The 23,677-nt window shown below is 41.1% G+C and overlaps 3 protein-coding genes across 3 annotated transcripts in view; 2 read left to right on the forward strand and 1 right to left on the reverse strand.

The window, feature by feature from the left end:
* The window catches only part of LOC121559215 (GTP-binding protein RAD), an 81,007-nt gene that overhangs the window by 40,168 nt on the left and 17,162 nt on the right, over window positions 1-23,677 (reverse strand). The window lies entirely within an intron of this gene.
* On the forward strand, window positions 1,146-18,442 carry LOC121559214 (B-cadherin-like). Its single transcript, XM_041872499.2, has 16 exons — window positions 1,146-1,412; window positions 1,902-2,016; window positions 10,316-10,566; window positions 12,460-12,600; window positions 12,699-12,854; window positions 12,948-13,092; window positions 13,198-13,370; window positions 13,481-13,609; window positions 13,712-13,897; window positions 15,752-15,996; window positions 16,089-16,231; window positions 16,338-16,562; window positions 16,661-16,879; window positions 17,009-17,139; window positions 17,325-17,465; window positions 17,646-18,442. Exons 1-16 carry the CDS (start codon window positions 1,362-1,364, stop codon window positions 17,850-17,852), a joined length of 2,658 nt encoding a protein of 885 aa, XP_041728433.1. The 5' UTR covers window positions 1,146-1,361; the 3' UTR covers window positions 17,853-18,442.
* Window positions 19,615-22,522, forward strand: LOC121559217 (zinc finger protein SNAI2-like). Its single transcript, XM_041872502.2, has 3 exons — window positions 19,615-19,893; window positions 20,753-21,364; window positions 21,499-22,522. The coding sequence occupies exons 1-3, from the start codon at window positions 19,806-19,808 to the stop codon at window positions 21,678-21,680; spliced, it is 882 nt and encodes a 293-aa protein (XP_041728436.1). The 5' UTR covers window positions 19,615-19,805; the 3' UTR covers window positions 21,681-22,522.

A 23,677-nucleotide genomic window follows, 5' to 3' on the forward strand; every position in this document is an offset into this window, starting at 1 on the left:
GTACTTTAAGGTCATTGACTGAATGGATAAAGAAATATCTTGCATGTCATAGTTTCCCTTCCCTTTGGAACCCTTAAGCACTTTTATTTTCTCCAACAGGCCGATCTCGCCATATCTTAATAATTTGATTGATATTATATAGGTTACTTACTTCCAAAGACTAGGTCTATAGGACGTCTTTGGTTCTACAAGGTGACACCATAGACTTATGAGTCAACTCACATCCCTTATCATTCAACCATTGATTCACAAGACTGCTGGGAATCCAAAGCAAGCATGTCTGAGGTGAGGATGATGGAGATGTGATAAAGAGAATGCATGGAGGACTTCCTGCTTCAATATTTCCTGTATTTGTAGCCAATCAGGTCCACAGAAAACCTCAGGTAGTAAAGTAAAGCCCATCTACAATACATCATTTTAGTACTGATATGTTATGCTGACTGGAGATGTTTAGGCTACTCATTATGCTTATGTTTAGCTCAGTTGTGTAGGGCAGCCATGTAAACTACAGCAGTATGAGCGTTGAGGAGTAAAAGTGAGATCAACATAAATAGTATTCAAGGACTTATGAAATTGGGTTGTTTTTAATAAAGTGTCCCAGTCTCATTCCCCAACTGGACAGGCTTTAGGATCATGCAGTCTGTGGTCAAACTAGCAAAATGAATGGTTCCTTTGAGAGAAGTGGTAGTGGTAGGATAGTACAGGGTCTCTCACATTGACACAGACTTTACTACAAGCTGAGGAAATGTATGGTGAAGAATATCTACAGAATTTATTTTGACTAGGCTAAATGGAGTAATGGTAAATGTTTTTTTTTACCATGATTAAAATATATGTATTTATCAGTCATTTGTTAAAATGTAAAGCTTATTTTGACAAATTATAGATTTTGACAAAGATAGACTGCTCCAGTCTGTGACATTATTGTTAGTGTTGCTGACTGTGTTTTGTTTTAAACTACTTTGAACATGAAATGGAATGACTGACATCCGTGTTTGATCATGAACCCACTCCTCCTCATCGGTGCTTCTCCTCTCGATCGGAATTCTCACATTCTTGTGTAATTATTTGGCACACAGGACCCTGCTGTGGGTTTCTGGATTATGACAATTTACCTGTGTTTTATAGGTGCGGGTATAAAGAGCCGTTCTCCTCCATGCCCATATTTGGAGCGAGCGGATGGGCGAGGTCACCTGCCTGCATAAATCACTCCCCAGAAACTACCTGCTGAAGCTAATTTCTCTGATTTAACCGAGAACCCAGAAAGCACACATTTGAACAAGAGAGACGTTTCCCTCCACGCGTAAACGGATTACTTTTTACTGTTGGTGGAATTACTATCCAGAAATTATTCAAAACAAATGGGGGCCTTTTGGTTCGTGGAGTTGGGCGTATTAATATTATTTCTCCAGGTAAGATTCTTTTTTGTTTCTACTCTAAAAGTAACACGCAATGTAGGCTACGCCATTTACATGTGAATACGATAGCTACAGTCTGAACCAGTATCTGTGCTTAGAGATCTCTCTAACACACATATACTGGTTAAACTACAGCCCTTATTTAAGAAGTCGTTTATGATTTAACTTTTCATGATTTTTCGGGTACATTTGTGTTAGTCAACGTTGCGTTGGTCGGTTATTTGTTTAATTACCTGGTTAACTTACCCGGATTCTTTTTTTTTTTTTTACGCATCCGGATATTTTTATTATTATGAGCTTTTATTCATACATATGCCACATTTCGCAATAGGGTGCTGTGTTATTTGTAGAAGATCAACAATAGTAGTGAGTGGTCATTATGATAGTATAATTGTATTTCTATGGTAGTCCTGGTTAATATTTATTTTTATAACCTTGTGTAGTTGATTATAATGAAACTGACGTTAATTTTCTTTTTACAAGGCTTTCAAGCCAGGGGCGTCGGAGGAGTCAAAGTGTCTACCAGGTTTCAATTCAGAAATTTACGTTTTCAATGTCGAAAGAAATCACTTACAAAGTGGCCGGAGACTAGGAAAAGGTAAGAACTAACTAGTGGCAGCTTCCTCGCTGTCTTACATTTTTGCCCTGTCATATGCGAACGCCGAGTTCAAAACAACTCGGAAATCCCCGACTTCAGTGCGTTCAAAACTCGGGGGAAAAACGAGCTCCGACTGGGAAAAATCTATTTGAAATGTCATCCAAATCAACATTTCAAATCGAGAACTCGGGCCTCTTTCAAGAGCTCCGACTTTTCGACCAGAAGATCACCCACGTCATGATTTGACCTCGTACATTTCCGAGCCCCAGTTGTTTTGAACGCTGCATAAGGCCTAATATTTTTTAAATGAGTGTCATCACTTCAGATTACACTTTAGTTTCATTCATAGCAGACAGTGTTCTGCTTTGAATATTTAAGTACACGTTTATAATTTTTTTTCGTTGTTCAATTTGTCAGAAAGTGGTTCAATTGGAAGTATTTTGTTTCAAGACTTTTTTCCCTCTCCCCAGACAGCCTTCATGATTCCTAATCAAACTGCACAGCTCTGTACATTGTACAGGCAAACCATTGAGCACACATCGTTTTGAGATACTTTCAGGTCTTGCTATGATTGTGGGCCTTGTGTCTTTGGCTTCTCTATGAACTTACACTGTGATTCACAAAATTAATTTAGAGCTATAAGATGAGTGAACTTGCTGACAGCAATTGATGTTCCATTTGGTGTGTCCAAGGTTGTCAGCCGTTGTTTAACGGCTCAACAGATGATGAAACACAAGGCTGGCTAGTTTCACAAGGCTGCTTTGTTTCTAAGTAAAGAATTGACTCATGTCTCTGGGACCTCCAGTAACTCCCTTTGATAGGCCTTTGTAACTGTTTGTAGAGGTGCAGCTGGCAAGACGACCCTGTACATTTGGCAAATATGGCATGGCACTGGCCTTCCCCTGTTTTCTCAGTCTTAGTTTGTTTACAATAGGTTTGGTGTTTTGTCTGTCCAGCATTGGGGCTAATGGAGGGATTTTTCACACCTATACTTTGCTAAGAAATCAAAGTGTCACTCACAATTTTGTGACCAATTTAGTATGCTGATTTGTATTGTTATGGCTTTTAATTATGATTTTATCAAGTTGTGACCTAATTGAAGGCTGTTTTGTCTTTTGTAAAGAGGTTGACTAGACTGATTGAGCTCATCGGTGAGACATTCTAAGTCTCTGGTAGTTTCACTGGGCGTGTAGCACAAGATCTGATCAGTAGAGTAAAACAATATATCAATACAGTTCGTGTAGCTCAGTTGGTAGAGCATGGCGTTTGCAACGCCAGGGTTGTGGGTTCATTTCCCACGGGGGACCAATATGAAGAAAGAAAAAAAAATGTATGCCCTCACTAACTGTAAGTCGCTCTGGATAAGAGCGTCTGCTAAATGACTAATGTAAATGAGAAATGCTGACTCAATCAATCCCTTTGTGTAGCAACCTATTTCCCATGATCACATTCCATGTTTATTACAGTAATAAGGAGGTAGTCTTAGTCATCGCTTTACAACTATTCCTCCTCCCTTTGGGATATATTACGGGAAGACATCTACAGACTCTCACTATAATATACACTTGTCTCTTATGATACAGAACATTTGGTACGTTCATCTACATGTTGTGGCAAGGTCAGGAATCCATTCTAGTTTCACTTCTAACTCCTAAGATTGACGTCAGTGTCTTGCTATTGTTGGCCAATATTATGTGGGTATAGCTAGGGCTGTGGTGGTCATGAAATTGTCAGTCGGGTATTTTCATGCAAATAACTGCAGGCCTCACAGGAATTTATGGGTAGTTAACATAATGTTTAGCATCTCCAGGCCTCCACGCATACAAGCCGATGATGCACGCCTTTTTAGGGATGCAACTTTCGGTCAATTTTGCTGCAGACTAACCAACCCTCATTAACTGGTTAACAAACATACATTTGTTCCAAAGAGTAAAATGACGTAACCAATAGAAAATACTATACATGCAAACAAGGAACTGACATTTTTCATGACGGGCTTAAGTAAAACATGCAACAATAGAAAGCCTATCATCTCACAGCGAAAATGCTATATTATTGAACGTGTAACTCCTGTAATGAAGCAGCCAATGTAAAATGTCATTTTCAAAAAATGTCCAATCCAATTTGCAGTGAAACCTCGTTCTAAACAGCGCACCTGATGCGAGCGGTTCCATATGGGACAGAGATGATCATCTCTGTTTAACTTAAAGGTGGAATCTAAAGATGCAATAACTAGGATGGGTTCACTAATATGAATAGGATTGTGCCTTTTGGCTTCTCGACAACGAAAGAAAGTTGATATAAAAACCAATAGAACAGGAGAGAAATGCTGGTTTCTATGGCATATGAGGAAGTCTTTATAACATAATTGCCTCCACGTTTCCATGTTGGGACTTTGGCTAGTCTACTTTGAAGCAAGCTAAGACGTGCCTCATAACCTGAAAGTTTTACTTCATATTTCTAAATAATATGTTTTTCAAAATGCATAGGCCTCCAGCTCATATTGCAAAGTGGTGGGGACCCGTGGTAGCCTGCCTACCTTGCCTATGCACTTGAATGGCGAATGCATAGGCAATAGAAAGCTGGTTTCCTCTTCTTAATCGTGGCCATCAAAACCATGTTTTTAACACGCGATTGCATTTAGAATTGTTGTGCAATGACTGGGCTCATGTTTCACTCCAGTAGCATCCAGCTGTAGGTGATATTTCCTCTCAAACTAGGCTCTATGCTGTGCATGTGTGATAAATAAGATGCATGCTGACTGAGAACACACCAGCGCCAATTTACACTGAACAAAATCAGTCAATTGAAATAAATAAATGTGGCCCTAATCTATGGATTTCACATGACTGGGAATACAGATATGCATCTGTTGGTCACAGATACCTTAAAACAAAAGGTAGGGGCATGGAGCCGAGAACCAGTCCGTATGTGGTGTGACCACCATTTGCCTCATGCAGCGCGACACATCTCCTTCGTATAGAGTTGATCCGGCTGTTGATTGTGGAATGTTGTCCCACTCCTCTTCAATGGCTGTGCAACGTTGCTGGATTTTGGTGGGGAACTGGAACACGCTGTTGTACACGTAGATACAGAGCATCCCAAACATGCTCAATGGGTGACGTGTCTGAGTATGCAGGCCATGGAAGAACTGGGACATTTTCAGCTTCCAGGAACATGGGGCCGTGCATTATCATGCTGAAACATGAGGTGATGGCGGCAGCTGAATGGCACGACAATGGTTCTCAGGATCTCGTCACGGTATCTCTGTGCCTTCAAATTTCGATTGATAAAATGCAATTGTGTTCGTTGTCCGTAGCTTATGCCTGCCCATACCATAACTCCACCGCCGCCATGGGGCACTCTATTGACAACATTGAACAGAACTGCTCGTCCACATGACGCCATACACGCTGACTGCCATCTGCCCGGTACAGTTGAAACCGGGATTAATCCGTGAAGAACACACTTCTCCAGTGTGCCAGTGGACATCGAAGGTGAGCATTTGCCCACTGAAGTCGGTTACGACGCGAACTGCAGTCAGGTCAACACCCTGGTGAGGACAATGAGCACGCAGATGCGCTTCCCTGAGACCGTTTCTGACCGTTTGTGCAGAAACTATTCGGTTGTGCAAACTCCGTTTCATCAGCTGTCCTGGTGGCTGGACTCAGACGATCCAGGTGTGGTGGTCTGCGGTTGTGAGGCCAGTTGGACGTTCTGCCAAATTCTCTAAAATGACATTGGAGGCGGCTTATGATGGAGAAATTAACATTCAATTGTCTGGCAACAGCTCTGGTGGACATTCCTGAAGTCAGCATGCCAATTGCACGCTCCCTCAACTTGAGACATCTGTGGCATTGTGTTGTGATACAACTGCACATTTCAGTGGCCTTTTATTGTACCCAGCACAAGGTGCACCTGTGTAATGATCATGCTGTTAACCCTCTTCCTGATATGCCACACCTGTCAGGTGGATGGATTATCTTGGCAAAGGAGAAATGCTCATTAACAGGGATGTAAACAAAATTTGAGAAATAAGCTTAGCCACTGGAAATGCATTTGACTGGTCATGCTTATTGGTCTATAGGGTAATTTGCATAATTTAGTGGAATTATACTGAACAAAAATATTAAATGCAACATGTAAAGTGCCTATGGAACATTTCTGAGATTTTATTTCAACTCCTGAAACATGGGACCAACACTTTACATGTTGCATTTAATATTTTTGTTCAGTATAATTCCACTAAATTATGCAAATTACCATAGACCGATAAGCATGACCAGTCAAATGTATTTCCAGTGGCTAACGGTTAACCATTAACATCCCTAGCACCTTTGGAACATTTACATTTTAAAGTGTAGTAAATCAATTTAATATACACATCACAATAAATCCATGATTTAGGCATTATGATATGAAGAAAATGTATTTCAGAAGAACAGAATGAGTCGGCCTACAGTATGTTATCTGACTATGCGCCATACTATTGTAGGCTAGTTCATTTAGCAGAGACGATATGCTTAAGTCCCGTGTCCTGAATATACACTCCAGGCCAGTTTTAGGTACACCACCCCGTTCACGAAAATGATTTGCTGCTACAGACAGTCACGTGGCCGTGGCTTGCTATATAAAGCAGGCATATGGACATCCAGTTACTGTTCGATTTAACGTTAGAATGGGCAAAACTAGTGACCTAAGCGACGTTGAGCATGGTATGATCATCTGTGCCAGGTACGCCGGATCCAGTATCTCAGAAGTGGCCGCCCTCCTGGGCTTTTCACGCACAAAGGTGTCTACGGTTTACCGAGAATGGTGCGACAAACAATAAACATAATGTCAGCGGCAGTCCTGTGGGCGAAAACAGCTTGATGAGAGAGGTCGAAGGAGAATGGCAAGAATCGTGCAAGCTAACAGGTGGGCCACAAACATGGAACGACAGTGAGTTCAGTTTACCTGAGTGGCCTGCGCAGTCCCTAGACCTCAACCCAATAGAGAATTTTTGGGATGAGATGGAACGGGCTGTTTGCAGCATGAATGTACCGCCGTCCAATCTGCAGCACCTGCGTGATGCCATCACGTCAGCATGGACCAACATCCCTGTGGAATGTTTCCGACACCTTGTAGAATGCCCCGAATAATTCAGGCTGTTCTGGAAGAAAAGTGGAGTCCGACCTGGTACTAGATGTACCTAATATGCGAGTTTGCATATGAAGTGACTATGTTGAGTGTAAAAGTTATAATTTGAAACAGGTCCTATACGCTAGATTTTAGAGTTATATGGTAACTTTAGTTGTGAATGATACAAAACTTTTAGAATGTCTTAGAAATCAAACACATATGGGCTGCATGATCAGGGGTCTCAACACAGAATTATGTATTTTCTTTCACGGCGTAAAAAAAAAGGAGCGCATAAGTATTTTCCTGTGTTTTGTAAACGCAGATCTAAAATGTTTCTTATCTGCTCGGCTTCAGACACATTTGGTGCTTCATTTGCATTTGTCCACTCCGATGAGAATTCACGAACGGGCATTCGACTGTGTAGCTACTTTTCTACAGTACTTTTCTCAGTGTAGCCTACTTTTGTCTGGTAAAATGCAAGATTATCTACAAGCAAAACATTAGGAAATGTAGCTGGCTACATTCTTTCTATGATAAACGTTCAAAATATGATGGCCATGCATCGTTTTTGCCAAAAAGTCCTTCCTTTTTCATTGTAAGCTCATTTACTTGTGTGGCTGCTAGCCAAATAGCATTGCACTTCTGTTGTCACCTGATCAAAATGAAGCTATTCTCTGTCGTGTGTGACACTGTTGTGTCAATTAAAACTATAGTTGCACACCCCTGATGAAGCAAAAAACACGACTTTTTTTTTCAATATAAAACGCAGGTGAAATGGCTTAAAACACCGAATTATTATTATTTTTATTTTTTGGGTCTACGTTTTGAAAATGCAGATTTCTGAACTCTAAAGCGACCGCAGATGTTGACTATAGGCTAAAAAAGCTTGCCTCAGGCTGCACACGCTTTTCTCTCAAGTGATCAGATTTTCACCCATCAGACTATTCTCAATTTAAACTTGTCTTTACTAATATGTTAATTTTTTTATTTATTTAGAATGGCTCATTATCAAATTGGCATGGGGGAAAAAAGACATGTCATCTGTATGCACTTGAATAGCGACTGGTGGCCACTTTCCCGCAGTTCGTTTTTCACTCATGCCAGGTAGTCTACTCCAGTTTTATAGTGTGCTTAATATTAGCAGCTGAGAAATAAATATAGTAGCAGCTGGGATACTTTTGTTTTTAGTGGCAGCCATCAAAACTCTGCTTTCACATGGGAGTTCATATAGAATTCTGGGCTTATAAGAACACTTACTTCACTCTGCATCAGTCACTGTTTGAGGAGCATGCAGCCTTTTGCTGCGCGACAGGTGATATTCCGCCCAAACTCTATGCCATGGACTCCAACCCAGCTCCTGCAGCTACCCAGTGCTTAATTTGGGAAACCAAGTGAAATGTGTTCGGGAACATCGATAGTAACATGTTTTGTGAAAACATATTTCATTCAACTGTTGATAGCCCCTCTCTCTGCACGCTCGAAATAAATCAAGGAGAGATGGGAGGAGATGGAAGCGCACGGTGGTGAGATTCTGTAGCTAAAGGTAATGTCATCCTATTAATTATGAAAATGCCCTGTTACTAGGCTATTCATCACCTAGGCCTATAACTTCTCTCCCAGACTCATGGATAGAAAGTTTGGAGCGTAGCATAAGGTAACCAGTCCATCCAGTTTGCATAATAATACAGTCCACACTCAAAGGCGATTTACTAGAATTTGTTTAATTTGAGTATATGCTAGACCAATTATGTACCAAAGACATTTTCAGAAAACAAGTTTCTGTGATCATTAGGCTATACCTAGGGCTGTTGTGGTGACCGGATTACCGCACCACCGGCAGTAATGAGGCATGACCGCAGTCAAATACCACGTGACCATTGAGGGATGGTAATCTCCATTTATCCCCTTCCTGTTCACCCATGACTGCGTGGCCATGCATGTCTCCAACTCAATCATCGAGTTTGCAGACGACACAAGTGTTAGGCCTGATTTACCAACAATGACGAGACAGCCAGTTGTAAAACAAATGACAGGTGACCTGATTCTTTATTGTTGCTCTGGATTTGAGCTTTACCACCTACAGCTTTCTTTAATTTGTTCAAGACTTTGGTGACGACCGCCATCTTGCCTAAAGAGTAGTAGTCGCTGTACCTTTACCTACCTGATTCTCTGGTACCTAACTCAATAGAATGAGCAGAAAGCAGAAGTGGATACTGTGGCATACATCCAATTCAGTTTTACTAATGAAAACCACACATTTCTTATTTTGTGTGTCATTACAGAATGTTTGCATACCATTTAGCTAGTTCATTAGGCTGGAAAAAAGTATTGGTTTAGGGTTTCTAAACAGCAACTGTTCATTGGCAGTCTAGGCCTAAATGAAAGAACTACAGAAAGATGTGAGGGGGGAAAACACAATTGTAGGTCATAATGTATTTATTTTGTATATACTCAATCAATTTCTTCTGTTAACATAATAGGGGCTTCATGAGACACTCACACCTGAGTGATTCAGACCTCTTTGTAGAGCTAGGCCTATGCCTCAGGATGTTTAGAGTAGTAATGTGAAACCAGAGGTTGCTGCCCACCTATCCTTGAGTCTTAACCCAGGGCTGGGCAAGTCAACTCTGCTCTTTCTCTCTCTGTCCACACATGATGATTCTGGTAGACTACTTGTATACCATGACAGCTTAATCTCCACCTGGTACATTGTATATTGTTCTAAGTTGCACAGTACTAGTTATACATGTAGTGTTAGTTAGATGAGGATGTGGGTCAATTTACTATTTTTGCAAGTCAGACATGTTGGGGATTTTTACATTTTGTGCAAATAATAAGCCCTGCATAATGTCTTTGCAGCAGATCAGAACTGCGATCATGAGGCGATTTAGGCCTAGGTTTTTTAGTAGGCCATTTGCTGCTTTGTTACTATGACCAGTATTCCATTTACTGAGTGAATCTGTGGTGGTTATTATCCGTTTCTCACAAGGAAGCACTGATGGAATAGGGCTCTTGTGTTTATGAATTTGAGATTAAAGCGACAGCACTTTAAATCTGCTCCTGTTTTTGAAGTGCTTTCAATGGTTACTTTTTTAGGCCTACATATTATTATTATGGGTGTGATATTGTTTTTAAAAGGAAATCCTCTGACCACCTTCCTCTCTATGACCTTTTGAAGTGGTTTTTGATGACTGCACCAGCCGCACCAGATTTCTCTTTCACTCCGAGGATTCACGCTTCAAAGTAGATGGCAATGGGACACTGAAACTGAAGAGGGGGGTGACTCTGCATAATGGCCAAGAGGAGTTCGATGTCTCTACCCACTCCAAGGGCAAGAAGATCACGGTTCCAGTCAGAGTGCTGCATGAGGCCAGACACGGCCACCACCACAATCACCATCACCGCCATGAGATGACCACCCAGCCCCAGGTATACGACTGGTCAAATTGATGAGACTATGCTGTCCTCTAGTGGATAGATGGGCAACTGCATCTCTCTGGAGGTGTTTCAATGACTTGTATAGCTGGAAACATTGTCATTGAAACATATGTATTTCTTTTCAGCTCAATTTATGTTTGATGGCAGTTTTTGTCAAATGCTCACATACATACATACATACATTACCGTTCAGAAGTTTGGGGTCGCTTAGAAATGTCCTTGTTTTTGAAAGAAAAGCAAAAAAAAATTTCCATTTAAAATATCAAATTGATCAGAAATACAGTGTAGACATTAATGTTGGAAATGGCTATTGTAGCTGGAAATGGCTGATTTTTAATGGAATATCTACATAGGCTTACAGAGGCCATTATCAGCAACAATCAGTCCTGTGTTCCAATGGCACGTTGTGTTTCCTAATCCAAGTTTAACATTTTAAAAAGGCTAATTGATCATTAGAAAACACTTTTGCAATTACGTTAACACAGCTGACAACTTGTGCTGATTAAAGAAGCAATAAAACTGGCCTTCTTGAGACTAGTTGAGTATCTGGAGCATCAGCAATTGTGGGTTCGATTACAGGATCAAAATGGCCAGAAACAAATAACTTTCTTCTGAAACTCGTCAGTCTATTATTGTTCTGAGAAATGAAGGCTATTCCATGCGAGAAATTGCCAAGAAACTTAAGGTCTCGTACAACGCTGTGTACTACTCCCTTCACAGAACAGCGCAAACTGTCTCTAACCAGAATAGAAAGGGGAGTGGGAGGCCCCGGTGCTCAAGAGTGCCCCGGAGCCAGAGGACACATACTTTAGAGTGTCTAGTCTGAGAAACCAGCACCTCACAGGTCCTCAACTGGCAGCTTCATTAAATAGTACCCGCAAAACACCAGTCTCGTCGTCGACAGTGAAGAGGCGACTCAGGATGCTGACCTTCTAGGCAGAGTTGCAAAGAAAAAGCCATATCTCAGACTGGCCAATAAAAATAAAAGATTAAGATGGGCAAAAGACCACAGACACTGGACTTTTTCTTTGCAACTCTGCCTAGGTCAGCATCCTGGAGTCGCCTCTTCACTGTTGACGTTGAGACTGGTGTTTTGCGGGTACTATTTAATGAAGCTGCCAGTTGAGGACCTGTGAGGCGGCGGTTTCTCAAACTAGACACTCTAAAGTATTTGTCCTCTGGCTCAGTTGTGCACCGGGGCCTCCCACTCCCCTTTCTATTCTGGTTAGAGACAGTTTGCGCTGTTCTGTGAAGGGAGTAGTACACAGCGTTGTACGAGACCTTACGTTTCTTGGCAATTTCTCACATGGAATAGCCTTAATTTCTCAGAACAATAATAGACTGACGAGTTTCAGAAGAAAGTTATTTGTTTCTGGCCATTTTGATCCTGTAGTCGAACCCACAATTGCTGATGCTCCAGATACTCAACTAGTCTCAAGAAGGCCAGTTTTATTGCTTCTTTAATCAGCACAAGTTTTCAGCTGTGTTAACGTAATTGCAAAAGGGTTTTCTAATGATCAATTAGCCTTTTAAAATGTTAAACTTGGATTAGGAAACACAACGTGCCATTTGAACACAGGACTGATTGTTGCTGATAATGGCCTCTGTATGCCTATGTAGATATTACATAAAAAATCAGCCGTTTCCAGCTACAATAGCCATTTACAACATTTAACAATGTCTACACTGTATTTCTGATTAATTTGATATTTTAATAGACAAAAACATTTGCTTTAATTTAAAAAACAAGGACATTTCTAAGTGACCCCAAACTTACGAACGATTGTGTGTGTGTATGTATGTGTATGTATATATTATTATTTATTATTATTTTTTGTAAAACTATAGACCTGATATTTCATGGTTTTTGTTTAAATTCCACAGCCTGGAGCTAGTCTGTCTCTGCCAGTTCTGAACTTCCCCAAGTCTTCAGGAGGTCTGAAAAGAAGGAAGAGGGACTGGGTCATTCCTCCCATCAACTTCCCAGAGAATGACCGAGGCCCCTTCCCCAAGAATATGGTGCAGGTAAGTGTCTTGTAGGTTAAGGATCATTTTTCCATTACTCTAATGTCAGTGTTGGACATTTCTTCATTGACATGAATATTATTATCTTTGTAAACCAGATCAGGTCCAGCAAGGATAAAAAGGTGAAGATCCAGTACAGCATCACTGGCACTGGGGCAGACCAACCTCCTGTGGGACTCTTCACTGTGGACAAAAACTCTGGGTTTCTCTATGTGACCCAACCTTTGGACAGGGAGAAACAAGACCAATACGTTGTACGGTTTGTGTATACAAATTTTCTCCCCTTAACTTAATTAAACTTATTTTATATGTAGTTTTAAACTATTTGTTGTTACTTCTCTCTCTAGCTCCAAGCCCATGCTGTTGCATTGGGTTCAGATACAGCTGAGGAGCCCATGGAGATCATTGTGAAAGTAATCGATATGAATGACAACAAACCTGTATTTACCCAAGATCCATTTACGGGAACAGTTCTTGAGGCATCAAAACCAAGTATGTTGTTCACACACGCTCAGTATTTACAATACCTAATAATGTGATATTCTTTAAGAAAAATTATGCTAGAACGATTTTGCTTTAATTTATTTCACTGTTCAGATGACGAGGTCATGCAGGTAACGGCCACTGATGCTGATGAGAAGGGCTCTGCCAATTCTGATGTCAGATACACCATTATCAAACAGGACCCTCTACTACCAAGCCCCAACATGTTTGTCATCAACCCTGTGACCGGATGGATTCGGGTTAACGCACCTGGGTTGGACAGAGAGGTTGGTCTCTTTTCAAATCAATAGTCTTGTCAAATCATTTATTCATTGTGTACATTCTACTTACTTTACATTTGTGACCCTGACTTAATTTAAAACTTAATTTGTTTCAGAAAATTCCCAAATATACTTTGGAAATCCAAGCCGCCGATATGGATGGAGATGGCCTTACCAGCTTTAGCAAAGCCATCATTACAGTAACGGACAGCAATGACAACGCGCCACAGTTTGTGACGCCTTTGGTAAGCACATTTCTGAAGACATTTTGAAGCCTTACCACTGTTGTAACACAATGAAATTGCCCTTTCTTTGTTGCTTTATAATCATGCTTCTCTCCTTTGCAGGACACCGTGTCAGTCCCAGAGAATAAAGTGGATGCCTTGGTGGTGAAAATGCCAGTGACTGATGGAGATGAGCCTCACTCCTCTGCCTGGGCCACCACCTACAAGATAGTTGACGGGGACCCTCAAGGCCTTTTCAGTGTGAGCACAGGCCCTAGCAAGCTGGAGGGCATCATTACAACAGCCAAGGTATGTTGAAATCCTCTCCTATAGATATAATTGAGCTGCTACTCTGGGGGCCTAGCAAAAGCAACCTGTCAATGTAGCGTTTTAGCTGCTACTCTGGAATGATTTCCTGGAGGAAGCAACTTGCACTCCCCTTCGGATTTATTTGGACAGTGATGCTAAAACGTTTTAATTTGGCTCTGTTTTCTAGAATTTTTTTATTTGAGATCCAATGTTTTATGAGGCGACATTACATAATGTCACCTTTTTTATTTGAGGGTATTTTCATAAATTTGTTCTAACGTTTAGAAATGAAAGTACTTAATGTATCTAGTCCCCCCATTTTGAAGGTGCCGTGAGTATTTGGATAAATTCACTAATGGCGTATTGAAGTAGTCAAAAGCTTAGTATTTTGGTCCCATATTCCTAGCACGCAATGACTACATAAAGTTTAACTACTTTGTTTTCGTTGTTTCTGATTGTTGTGCCCAATAGACCCCTTTCCAGTACACGACACACTAACGTCATGCACAGTTGAGCGCGACTCTTGGCAGCAGTAAGAAAGCCATCGCCATCTGCGCCCATTCAACACAGCCTAGATTTCCGTTTTTTATTACTTCTAAACAAAATAACTTTTTTGGGTTCTCATATGCTTAAAATTATGTTTTGATTCTTGCTTGAACAGTCGCTAGGGTTATATTTGGTTATGGTCTTTGCAAAATACCTATTTTGGATGCAGCAATTGTTAGCTAGAATGCTAACGCTCATTGATATAGGCTGTAGCAAAAGCTAGACAGTTGAAGTGTTTAAAAAAAAAAAAGAAGTATAATGCAGTTGATTTGCGATAATGACACAAACATCATATTAAGCAGGACATTCATACGAGCCTTAAAATCCAATTATAATCCAAAAGTAGTGTGAAATGCACTCGTAAGCAACATGTAAATAGAGGCTTTTTTTGCTGGCGTTCTGTAAGAACCCCCTTCTGCCACCAACTTGCGCGCATCGCCCTAGTGCGACAATGTTTGCAAACACAGAAAGGGGTCTAGAAATGAATGGTAAGTAATGTATTGTCATTTTTGACTCTTTTTTTTATTTTTGTAAATGAGAATACAATGTTTCTAAATTCTTCTACATTAATGTGGATGTTACCATTGTGGATAATCATGAATAAATCTTGAATCACGATGAGTGAGAGTTCGAGGGGAAAATATCATTCACTCCCAAAAAAATTATAACCTCCCCTGTTATTGGTAATGGTGAGAGGTTAGCATGTTTTGGGGGGTATGATCTTTATGCCTCCAACTTTCTCACTCATCATTATTCACGATTCATTCAGGATTATCCGTAAACATGGTAGCATCCACATTGAAGGAAAATTGTTCAGAAACATATTCTTATTTACAATAAAAGTGATTCTTATTTACCATTCATTTCTATTGGGCACAAAATAATCTGAAACTAAACCAAAACAAACTGAAAATCCATCTAGCAAGTTTGTAGTCACATGCTTGATGTAGTCATTGTGTGCTAGGATTATAGAACCAAATAATTCTACACTTTTGACTACTTTAATACACTATGAATGTGTCCAAATATCTATGACGCCTTCAAATGGGGGGACTAGATACATAAAGTGCTTACAATTTATAAACGGTAAAACTGATATTTATGAACAGACCCTCAAATAAAAAGTTACAGTATGTACTGTCACTTCATATGAAACATTTGATCTCAAATTGAAAATGCAGGAGAATAGAGCCAAATTAAAAGTTTTGGCTACACTGTCCAAATAAATATATAGGGGAGTGTATGCTTGTAGATATAAACGCCAATATCTTTCCTATGCTGATGGGCTTTTCTGTTCTTTCAATACAGCCCCTTGACTTTGAGAAGAATAACAAGTACACTCTGCTGGTCACTGTGGAGAATGAAGTCCCATTCGCCGTCAGCATTCCAACCTCCACTGCTACTGTTATAGTGAATGTGGAAGATGTAAATGAAGCTCCAGTCTTCACCCCAGTGGAGAAGAATATCAGAAAACCTGAGGATCTCCCTGTTGACAGTGACCTGGTTCTGTACACAGCCACAGACCCAGACACTGCAAGGAAACAGAAAGTCACGTAAGATTATAACTTCATTTACATTTTCTTATATGTTTTGTAAGATTTGAAGAGGGGAACATTTTACTTTTTTTTTTACATTTACTCAACAGATACAAGATAGGCAATGATCTTGCTGGATGGCTCAGTATCAACAAAGACACTGGGCTGATCAAAGTCAAGAGCCTCATGGACAGAGAATCCCCTTTTGTCCAAGACAACAAATACTCTGTTATTGTTCTGGGCATTGACAACGGTATTTCAATTTTCCCTTTCTCTAATGTTAACTGTTAATATTTCAAGTTTAGAAGATGACCACACCCTAAACTTGACCTTTTGAGTGACATTGCTCTAATTTGCAGATGAAGTCCCGGCAACTGGCACTGGCACCCTTATCATAGAGCTGGAGGATGTGAATGACAATGCTCCAACCATCGACGAGAGTGTGATTAGGGTCTGCAACAAGGAGTCCTCCCCACAGCTGCTGTCAGTCACTGATAAAGATGGCGCGGGCTTCGCTGCTCCATACACCGTACAGCTTCAGGGGTCGTCCCATTCTAACTGGACTGCCAGAATGAATGACACAAGTATGCATTGATTTTTTTTTCTCCAGAACTACAGTACTATCCCCCCTTTAAAACAATTGCGTTTTTTGATGTTAAATGTTACCCGTTTTCCATTTCAGAGACTGGCATTATCCTGACACTGAAGACTATGTTGGACAGTGGAGATTACACAGTTGTCCTGAGAGTGTCTGACAACCAGGGCCTGCACAAGGACTGCACCATCCAGGCCTCAGTGTGTGACTGCAAAGGAGCTGATTTCCAGTGCACCGATAAAGCTGTAGCAGGCTTCGGCCTCTCTAGCATTCTGGGAATTCTAGGAGCCGTCTTACTACTCCTATGTAAGTTGTTAATTTGTTTAACCCGTTACTAAAGTGTTGGGTCAATGCTGTCCTCGAAGCCTACATATGTAATTGTTAATACACAATGAAGTGCTAGTGTGTTAAGGCCCTGTTTGTTGTGCTCCACAGTGTTGTCTCTTCTGCTGCTCATGTTCCTGAGGAAGAGAGGTGGTGAGAAGAAGGAGCCTCTGCTGCAGGAGGATGATGTCAGGGACAACATCTACTACTACGACGAGGAGGGAGGTGGCGAGGATGACCAGGTGAGGGGAGAGCACACCAGACTAGCTCCAAACAAGCCCACTAGGCTCTCCCAATGGTCAATTTATTATTGGGATATGCAATGGTTTGCAATAACAAATCTGTCACTCAATGTTTCTAAAGTTTATGGTTCTGTATGTTTGAATCTTGGAATATAATACGTGTCTGTACATCTTTCCACTTTCAGGATTTCGACTTGAGCGTTCTGCACAGAGGTCTGGATAACCGTCCTGATGTTTTCCGTAATGACATTGCTCCAACCATGGCCCGGCCAGAGTATCGCCCACGACCCGCCAACCCAGCCGACATTGGCAACTTCATTGATGATGTGAGTAAAGTCTTGAACTGATTTATACTGTGAGTGGAATGCACAGTTAAGATCATATCTAGGTCTTCTGAAGATGATTTGTCATTGAAATAACTGGATTTGACATGGATAAATGTAGTTTATGCTTGTTTAAAATGTATATTCACCAAGGTGCTAAAATGTAATATTTCTGTTCACCAGAACCTGAAGGCAGCTGACAACGACCCCACTGCTCCTCCCTACGACTCCCTCCTGGTGTTTGACTATGAAGGAGGTGGCTCTGAGGCCGGCTCCCTCAGCTCCCTCAACTCCTCCAGCTCAGGAGACGACCAGGACTACGACCTCCTTCAAGAGTGGGGCCCACGCTTCAAGAAGCTGTCTGACATGTACGGAGGAGGAGAGGATTGAGAAGTCAGTCAGCCACTAAACCTTTCTGCTTGGCAAGGATCCGGTTCTCTACACTTGAGTCTGTAGACTGAAGACACCTTCTTTATTTCCCCTTATGTGTTTCGGGCACATCTACAGTTTGGCAATTCGATTTGTGCAGACATGGGACCATTTTTAGAAAAATGTGTTCAATACTCGTCTTCAGCATGGGGAGGGTGGCACACTCTTGGCTCTGCAGTAGCAGGATGTTGACATGGATTTTACACAGTTCAGCAGTGCTTTCTAATGGACTCTTAACAACCCCAGATTATACTTGAATTTAATATGCTTTGTTTGCTGGTTTTTGCTTCTATGTTGGCATCAAAGTTCTGTTTTTTTCTATAAAGACGATCCAGAGATGAATTATCAAGCTCAAATGCTTTTTTAAATGTTTGATTTAACGTCTAAGTTTGGGTCGTTTTATTCCTTTTCATTTTAATCATATTAAGTATGTTTTTTTTTTTTTTTTGCTTCTGAAGAAGCACACTTGTGAATTCCGTTTTTTTTATAAAGGATATCCCTTTGGTACAATGATGGACATGTGAATAGTTTTATTAAATAAATTAAAACATGTCAGTCTTTGTTTTTTATTTTATTTGAGCAAAATAATTCAAATTCACAGCTGAGGCACTAGATGGCGATGATTGAATAAAACAGGTCTGGGTTGATGAATGATGTCATTTCCTTGTCCCACAGAGCAGATTGTACAAGTTATATTTTAGCAATAAGGCCCGAGGGGGGTGTGGTATATGGCCAATATACCTAGGCTAAGGGCTGTTCTTAGGGACGATGCAACACGGAGTGCCTGGTCACAGCCCTTAGCCTCGGTATATTGGCCATATACCACAAACCCCCGAGGTGCCTTACTGCTATTATAAACTGGTTACAAACATAATTAGAGCAGTAAAAATAAATATTTAGTCATAGCCGTGGTATATCAGTCCATATACCATGGGTATCAGCCAATCAGCAAGGCTCGAACCATTATAGGCTACCTTAGACATTTAGACTCCTGCATGTGATTCAAGGCACAATGCTCAATTTTAAACGTGTACTATAAATACAAATTCGTTTTTTCTTACACTTTAGAAGTGTGGAGTAGGTGGTTAAGGTCAGTGTATTTTTATTTTTTAAATCTACACAATGAACTGTTCAAGGAAGTGAATACTTTCACACCATCATAAAAAATAATTTTAAAAAAAGCAGCTTTTAGTCCTCCACGCCGCTGACCTCCCCTCCTTGACCGCTAGTTAGGCTGCCTCAATAGGACGGACTTCATGGAATAGAAAATGACCGGTTCGGAAATGCGCTTTGTTTCCAAAGCGTTCAAATGAGACATGGAAAGAAACTGAGGATAATAGACGAGGAACCTCTCACGAAACACTAAAAAGCCGTCTTTCTATACAAGTAAGCATAGGATAGAAAAAAAAAGTGCATTCATTCAAATAAACACCGTTCGTTGGCCGAATCATAGGTCTGGACCTTGAGCACATTTGTTATGAACGTGTAGAAAGTTTTTGGGCTAGTTCAACCAAAAAAAAAGCACATTTATTTGGCATTTTTTGCTATACCATGTGATAGTGAGAAAGTTTGTAGAATAAAGAAAAACTGGTAAACAGGGCAAATTCAGATCGCCTGTCTACGAGCTTGCAGATTACTGTGTACGGTGTATTGCGATGCACCTGTTTTGTTGGGGTATGCTGATCGACGCAGAGGATCCGCCCCCGTGCACTTGTCGTTTCATTCTAATTGGTCCGACAGGGTGTGTATGCTAATTCTCAGCGACCCCTGCACCTGACTCTCTCCACTTCACGAAAGAATGCAAGGCAAAAGACAGCCTCGAAGTAACAGCTATTTATTCAACAGGTCATCCTACTCAACGAGCACTCGTTACGTTATTGCGGCGCTGCAGACTCATCAATAACTCAGAGCTATATGTTAAAGATGCCAAGGTCCTTTCTGGTGAAGAAACATCTCACTAATAAGAAGCCAAACTATGGAATTTTGGATTCAAAAGCAGACGGTACAGTTAACTTTTAAAATCTACTTAAATTATAAGTTTATATCGTTGTGTTGTTTATTCTCATCTAGTTCTATAAAAAATTTAAAAAATACCAATGTCAATACCTTTGCTATTTTGTCTGTTGGCTAGAACTTGCATTCTTTCAGAAAAAAAATAATGAACTTATCATTATTTATTTTATTCCATTCATAGCCCATTTTGAAAATGATTTTTATTTTTCCCTTGAGTAATTGAACACACTAGGCCTATAACTCAAACAAAATGATTACAGCATAGTCTAAAAGTATGTTAGTTATAGGAAAGTAAATAATGATGGATTGAAATGATACCTTGGAATAGGATACAACAAATGCGGTTTTGGAGTTTAGCAGGTGCAAAATCTGTCACACAAAAGAAGAGCTTATTGTTAGTCCCTCCTTCTGGGATCTGAAGGGTCCTATTAAGCGCGTTCGAGAGGCTAATGTAGTGCCCTCCGAGGCTCCTTTTACCCTGAAATTTGCCTTAAGTCTGGGTTTTTGTTCCAATTCACCCTTTAAAGCAAGCTAGCCTCCCACCCTCCTCTATTGAACTGTCAAGATTACCGTTATAGAAGTGGAAAAGAAAATGAATGTGACTGAAATCAGATGAGTTTTTTAAAAGGAAAATAGAATAGTTCCTGTTGGCTATGTGAATGCATTGGAACTTTGGAACTCTGTTACTTTGAGACTGCTCCTAATATTGTAAATTAATGTCAAATGTTTAACTATATGTTTTAACGTATTACTGAATCCTACCTAATTATTCTCATAGAGCATGATTAAAACATTTGAATGTACTTGTAAAACAGTTTTAACATAAAATGGTGTTTGTGTCATTACAGCTCTCCACACCAGCCTGGTCCAGCCTGAGGTACCATGTTACATCCCCAGCACTCCTCAGCCCCTGGAGGGTTGGCTGCCAGGGCCAAGTCTCATCCCCACACCAGCCTCCATGCACTCTCCACAGGTAGACAGGCTGCCTTCAAGGGACACCAGCTTGTCCCTGCATAGCTCAACACAACAAATCACCTACCCCCTGTCAGTGTCTCACAACAATCCGCTAAGAGACTCACACTCTGGTCTTGAGCCCCTGGGAACCATGGAACCCCAGACCTTCCTGCCCTCACAGGACTTCAGACACCTGCAGGAGAGGGGCAGCATGCCTAATCCCCTCCTGGGCCTTGTCCACCCTGGTGTTAGTCAGGAGCGCTTTGAATGCTTCGACTGCCACAAAGCCTACTTCACCTTCTCTGGGCTGGCCAAGCACAGGCAGTTGCACTGTGAGTGGCAGTGTCACAAGTACTTCAGCTGCAAGTACTGTGACAAGGAGTACGTGAGCCTGGGAGCTCTGAAGATGCACATCCGAACACACACACTGCCGTGCGTCTGCAAGCTCTGTGGGAAGGCCTTCTCCAGGCCTTGGCTGCTCCAGGGACACATTCGCACACATACAGGTACGGCCGGAGTAATGTACAGCCGGCAACACTTTTTACCTTTATTCACCAGTTTCATGAATTGAGCATGACTTCACATCGTCCCGTATTCAGTTACCCACTAGGGCTCTGAGTTGATAATTTCATTTTCTCAGGTGAGAAGCCGTTCTCCTGCCCACACTGCAGCCGGCCGTTTGCTGACCGCTCCAACCTCCGAGCACACCTACAGACACACTCTGACATCAAGAAATACCAGTGCAAGAGCTGCTCCAAAACCTTCTCCAGGATATCTCTGCTCTCCAAGCATGAAGAGGCTGGCTGCTGCCCACTGTCCTGATGCCGTTTACTGCCTGTGCTGCCCACTCTGTGCCTGTTGCCTAGACTATGTCTGGTTCTACCAACATCAGACTGCTGTACCCTCACAAAGCACTGGAGATAAACTACTATTCGTGACACGGAGCTCTGACTACTGAATGTTTTTGGTCTCTGACATTTCAGGCTCATGAAAGCTCAATGGACTGTGTCCAAATACTTTATGTCATATATTTGATATATGAAGTAGTTTGACATCAAGAAAAAATTTAGAAAAGTTATCGCATGCTGCCAAAAATACTTGAAATTTAAAAGCCTTGAAGTTTTTGATTGTGTTATTGATGATTACCTGTGCCTTTTGTGGAAATGTATAGCTGGAGTATACAATTATGTATGGACTTTGTTTAAAAACAATACCTATTTTTGTACAATTGCCTTGTATTATGCCTAAATATGAAAACATGCATCATCATGGGAGACATGAACCACTGAGACGAAAGCACAAGCCCTAGTCTGTCAAGAAATATTGAAGAAACCCACTTTTCTAAAATCAAAACAAAGACTGAGTATTAGAACTAAATGTTAGCGCTTTCCTATCAGTGACCCGGCCCGTTCCTACTTTACGAACATTTCTTGGCATTGTGAGATCACTGGCATACTGTAAATATCATCATGGGCGCACAGGAAACTGGAGAATAAAGCGATTAGGATAAACAGAAAAGAGTGTGGGTGACATTCTGGAAGTGTTCTTGTGACACCCCTATCCCCAGGCAGGATCTCTTAGGGGTCTCTGAGACTGGAGCATTTAAATCACAGCAGCCCCCCAGCTAATTCATGTATTTTTGGAGGGCAGCTGGTGAAGGTGGATATTTTAAGAGTGTAAATAAAACTGTGATGTTTACCATTTTTAATGGTGGATGGAAAATTCTTATTAAATATATCTGTTTATTGGCAGGTGGAGGGAGGCCAGCTGCATGCCGCTGTGGCGCCATGCCAGGCTTTGCGGGAGGGGAGACGGGGGGGCTGGGTCGACTCTTTCCAGTTGCTCAGCACAAGTGGAGCAGCTGAGTGGAGAGAGCTCCCCAAACACATTGCCAGTCACTGCTGGCCGGGAGAAACGCTGCTTTTCTCCAGCAGAATCCAAAACATGTCAGGCATGTCCCAAGGCACTCCAAACTTGCACAGGTTGGAGCAACTTGGTATCAGGACTCAGGCTAAGACCCAGATGCAGACAAAGGAGGTGGATAGTAAGAGTCTCAGAGTTTATTACATAACAAGGGGCAGGCAAAAGGTAAGTCCAGGCAGGCAAAGACTCATAATCCAAATCAGAGTCAGGCAGGCTCAGGGCACACTAGTAAAAATGACCACACTGGTGGGACAAGACGAACTGGCAACAGATAACTAGAAAACACTGGTATAAATACACAGGCGATAATGGGGACAAATGGGAGACATCTGGTGGGGGGTGGAGACAAGCACAAGACAGGTGAAACAGATCAGGATGTGACACTTGGCTGTCTGTTAGATGATTGGTAGAGTAGAAGGAGGAATGGAGATTGGTTGCTGTGTTAGCGCTGGCTGGCAATTAAATGTTTGTCAACTGTTCACTTCTACACTGTTTCACATATACAGCCATTGCCGCAATAGCCAGCTATGTACAGTACCTGCAACTGGAGATGGTCAAACCCCTTTTGACCAATAAAACACTTTTTTTCTTCTTGTTATAACCAGCACTCATTTAATAATAATAATACATTAAAAAATCCATAAAGGGTGAACAAATAAAAATATCTATGTGCTAAATGTTAAAATGTACATTGATGGCACATACAGTGGGGGAAAAAATTATTTAGTCAGCCACCAATTGTGCAAGTTCTCCCACTTAAAAAGATGAGAGAGGTATGTAATTTTCATCATAGGTACACGTCAACTATGACAGACAAGATGAGGAAAAGAAATCCAGAAAATCACATTGTAGGATTTTTAATGAATTTATTTGCAAATTATGGTGGAAAATAAGTA

This window comes from Coregonus clupeaformis, unplaced genomic scaffold, assembly GCF_020615455.1.
Source record: "Coregonus clupeaformis isolate EN_2021a unplaced genomic scaffold, ASM2061545v1 scaf0823, whole genome shotgun sequence".
Taxonomy (NCBI): Eukaryota; Metazoa; Chordata; class Actinopteri; order Salmoniformes; family Salmonidae; genus Coregonus; species Coregonus clupeaformis.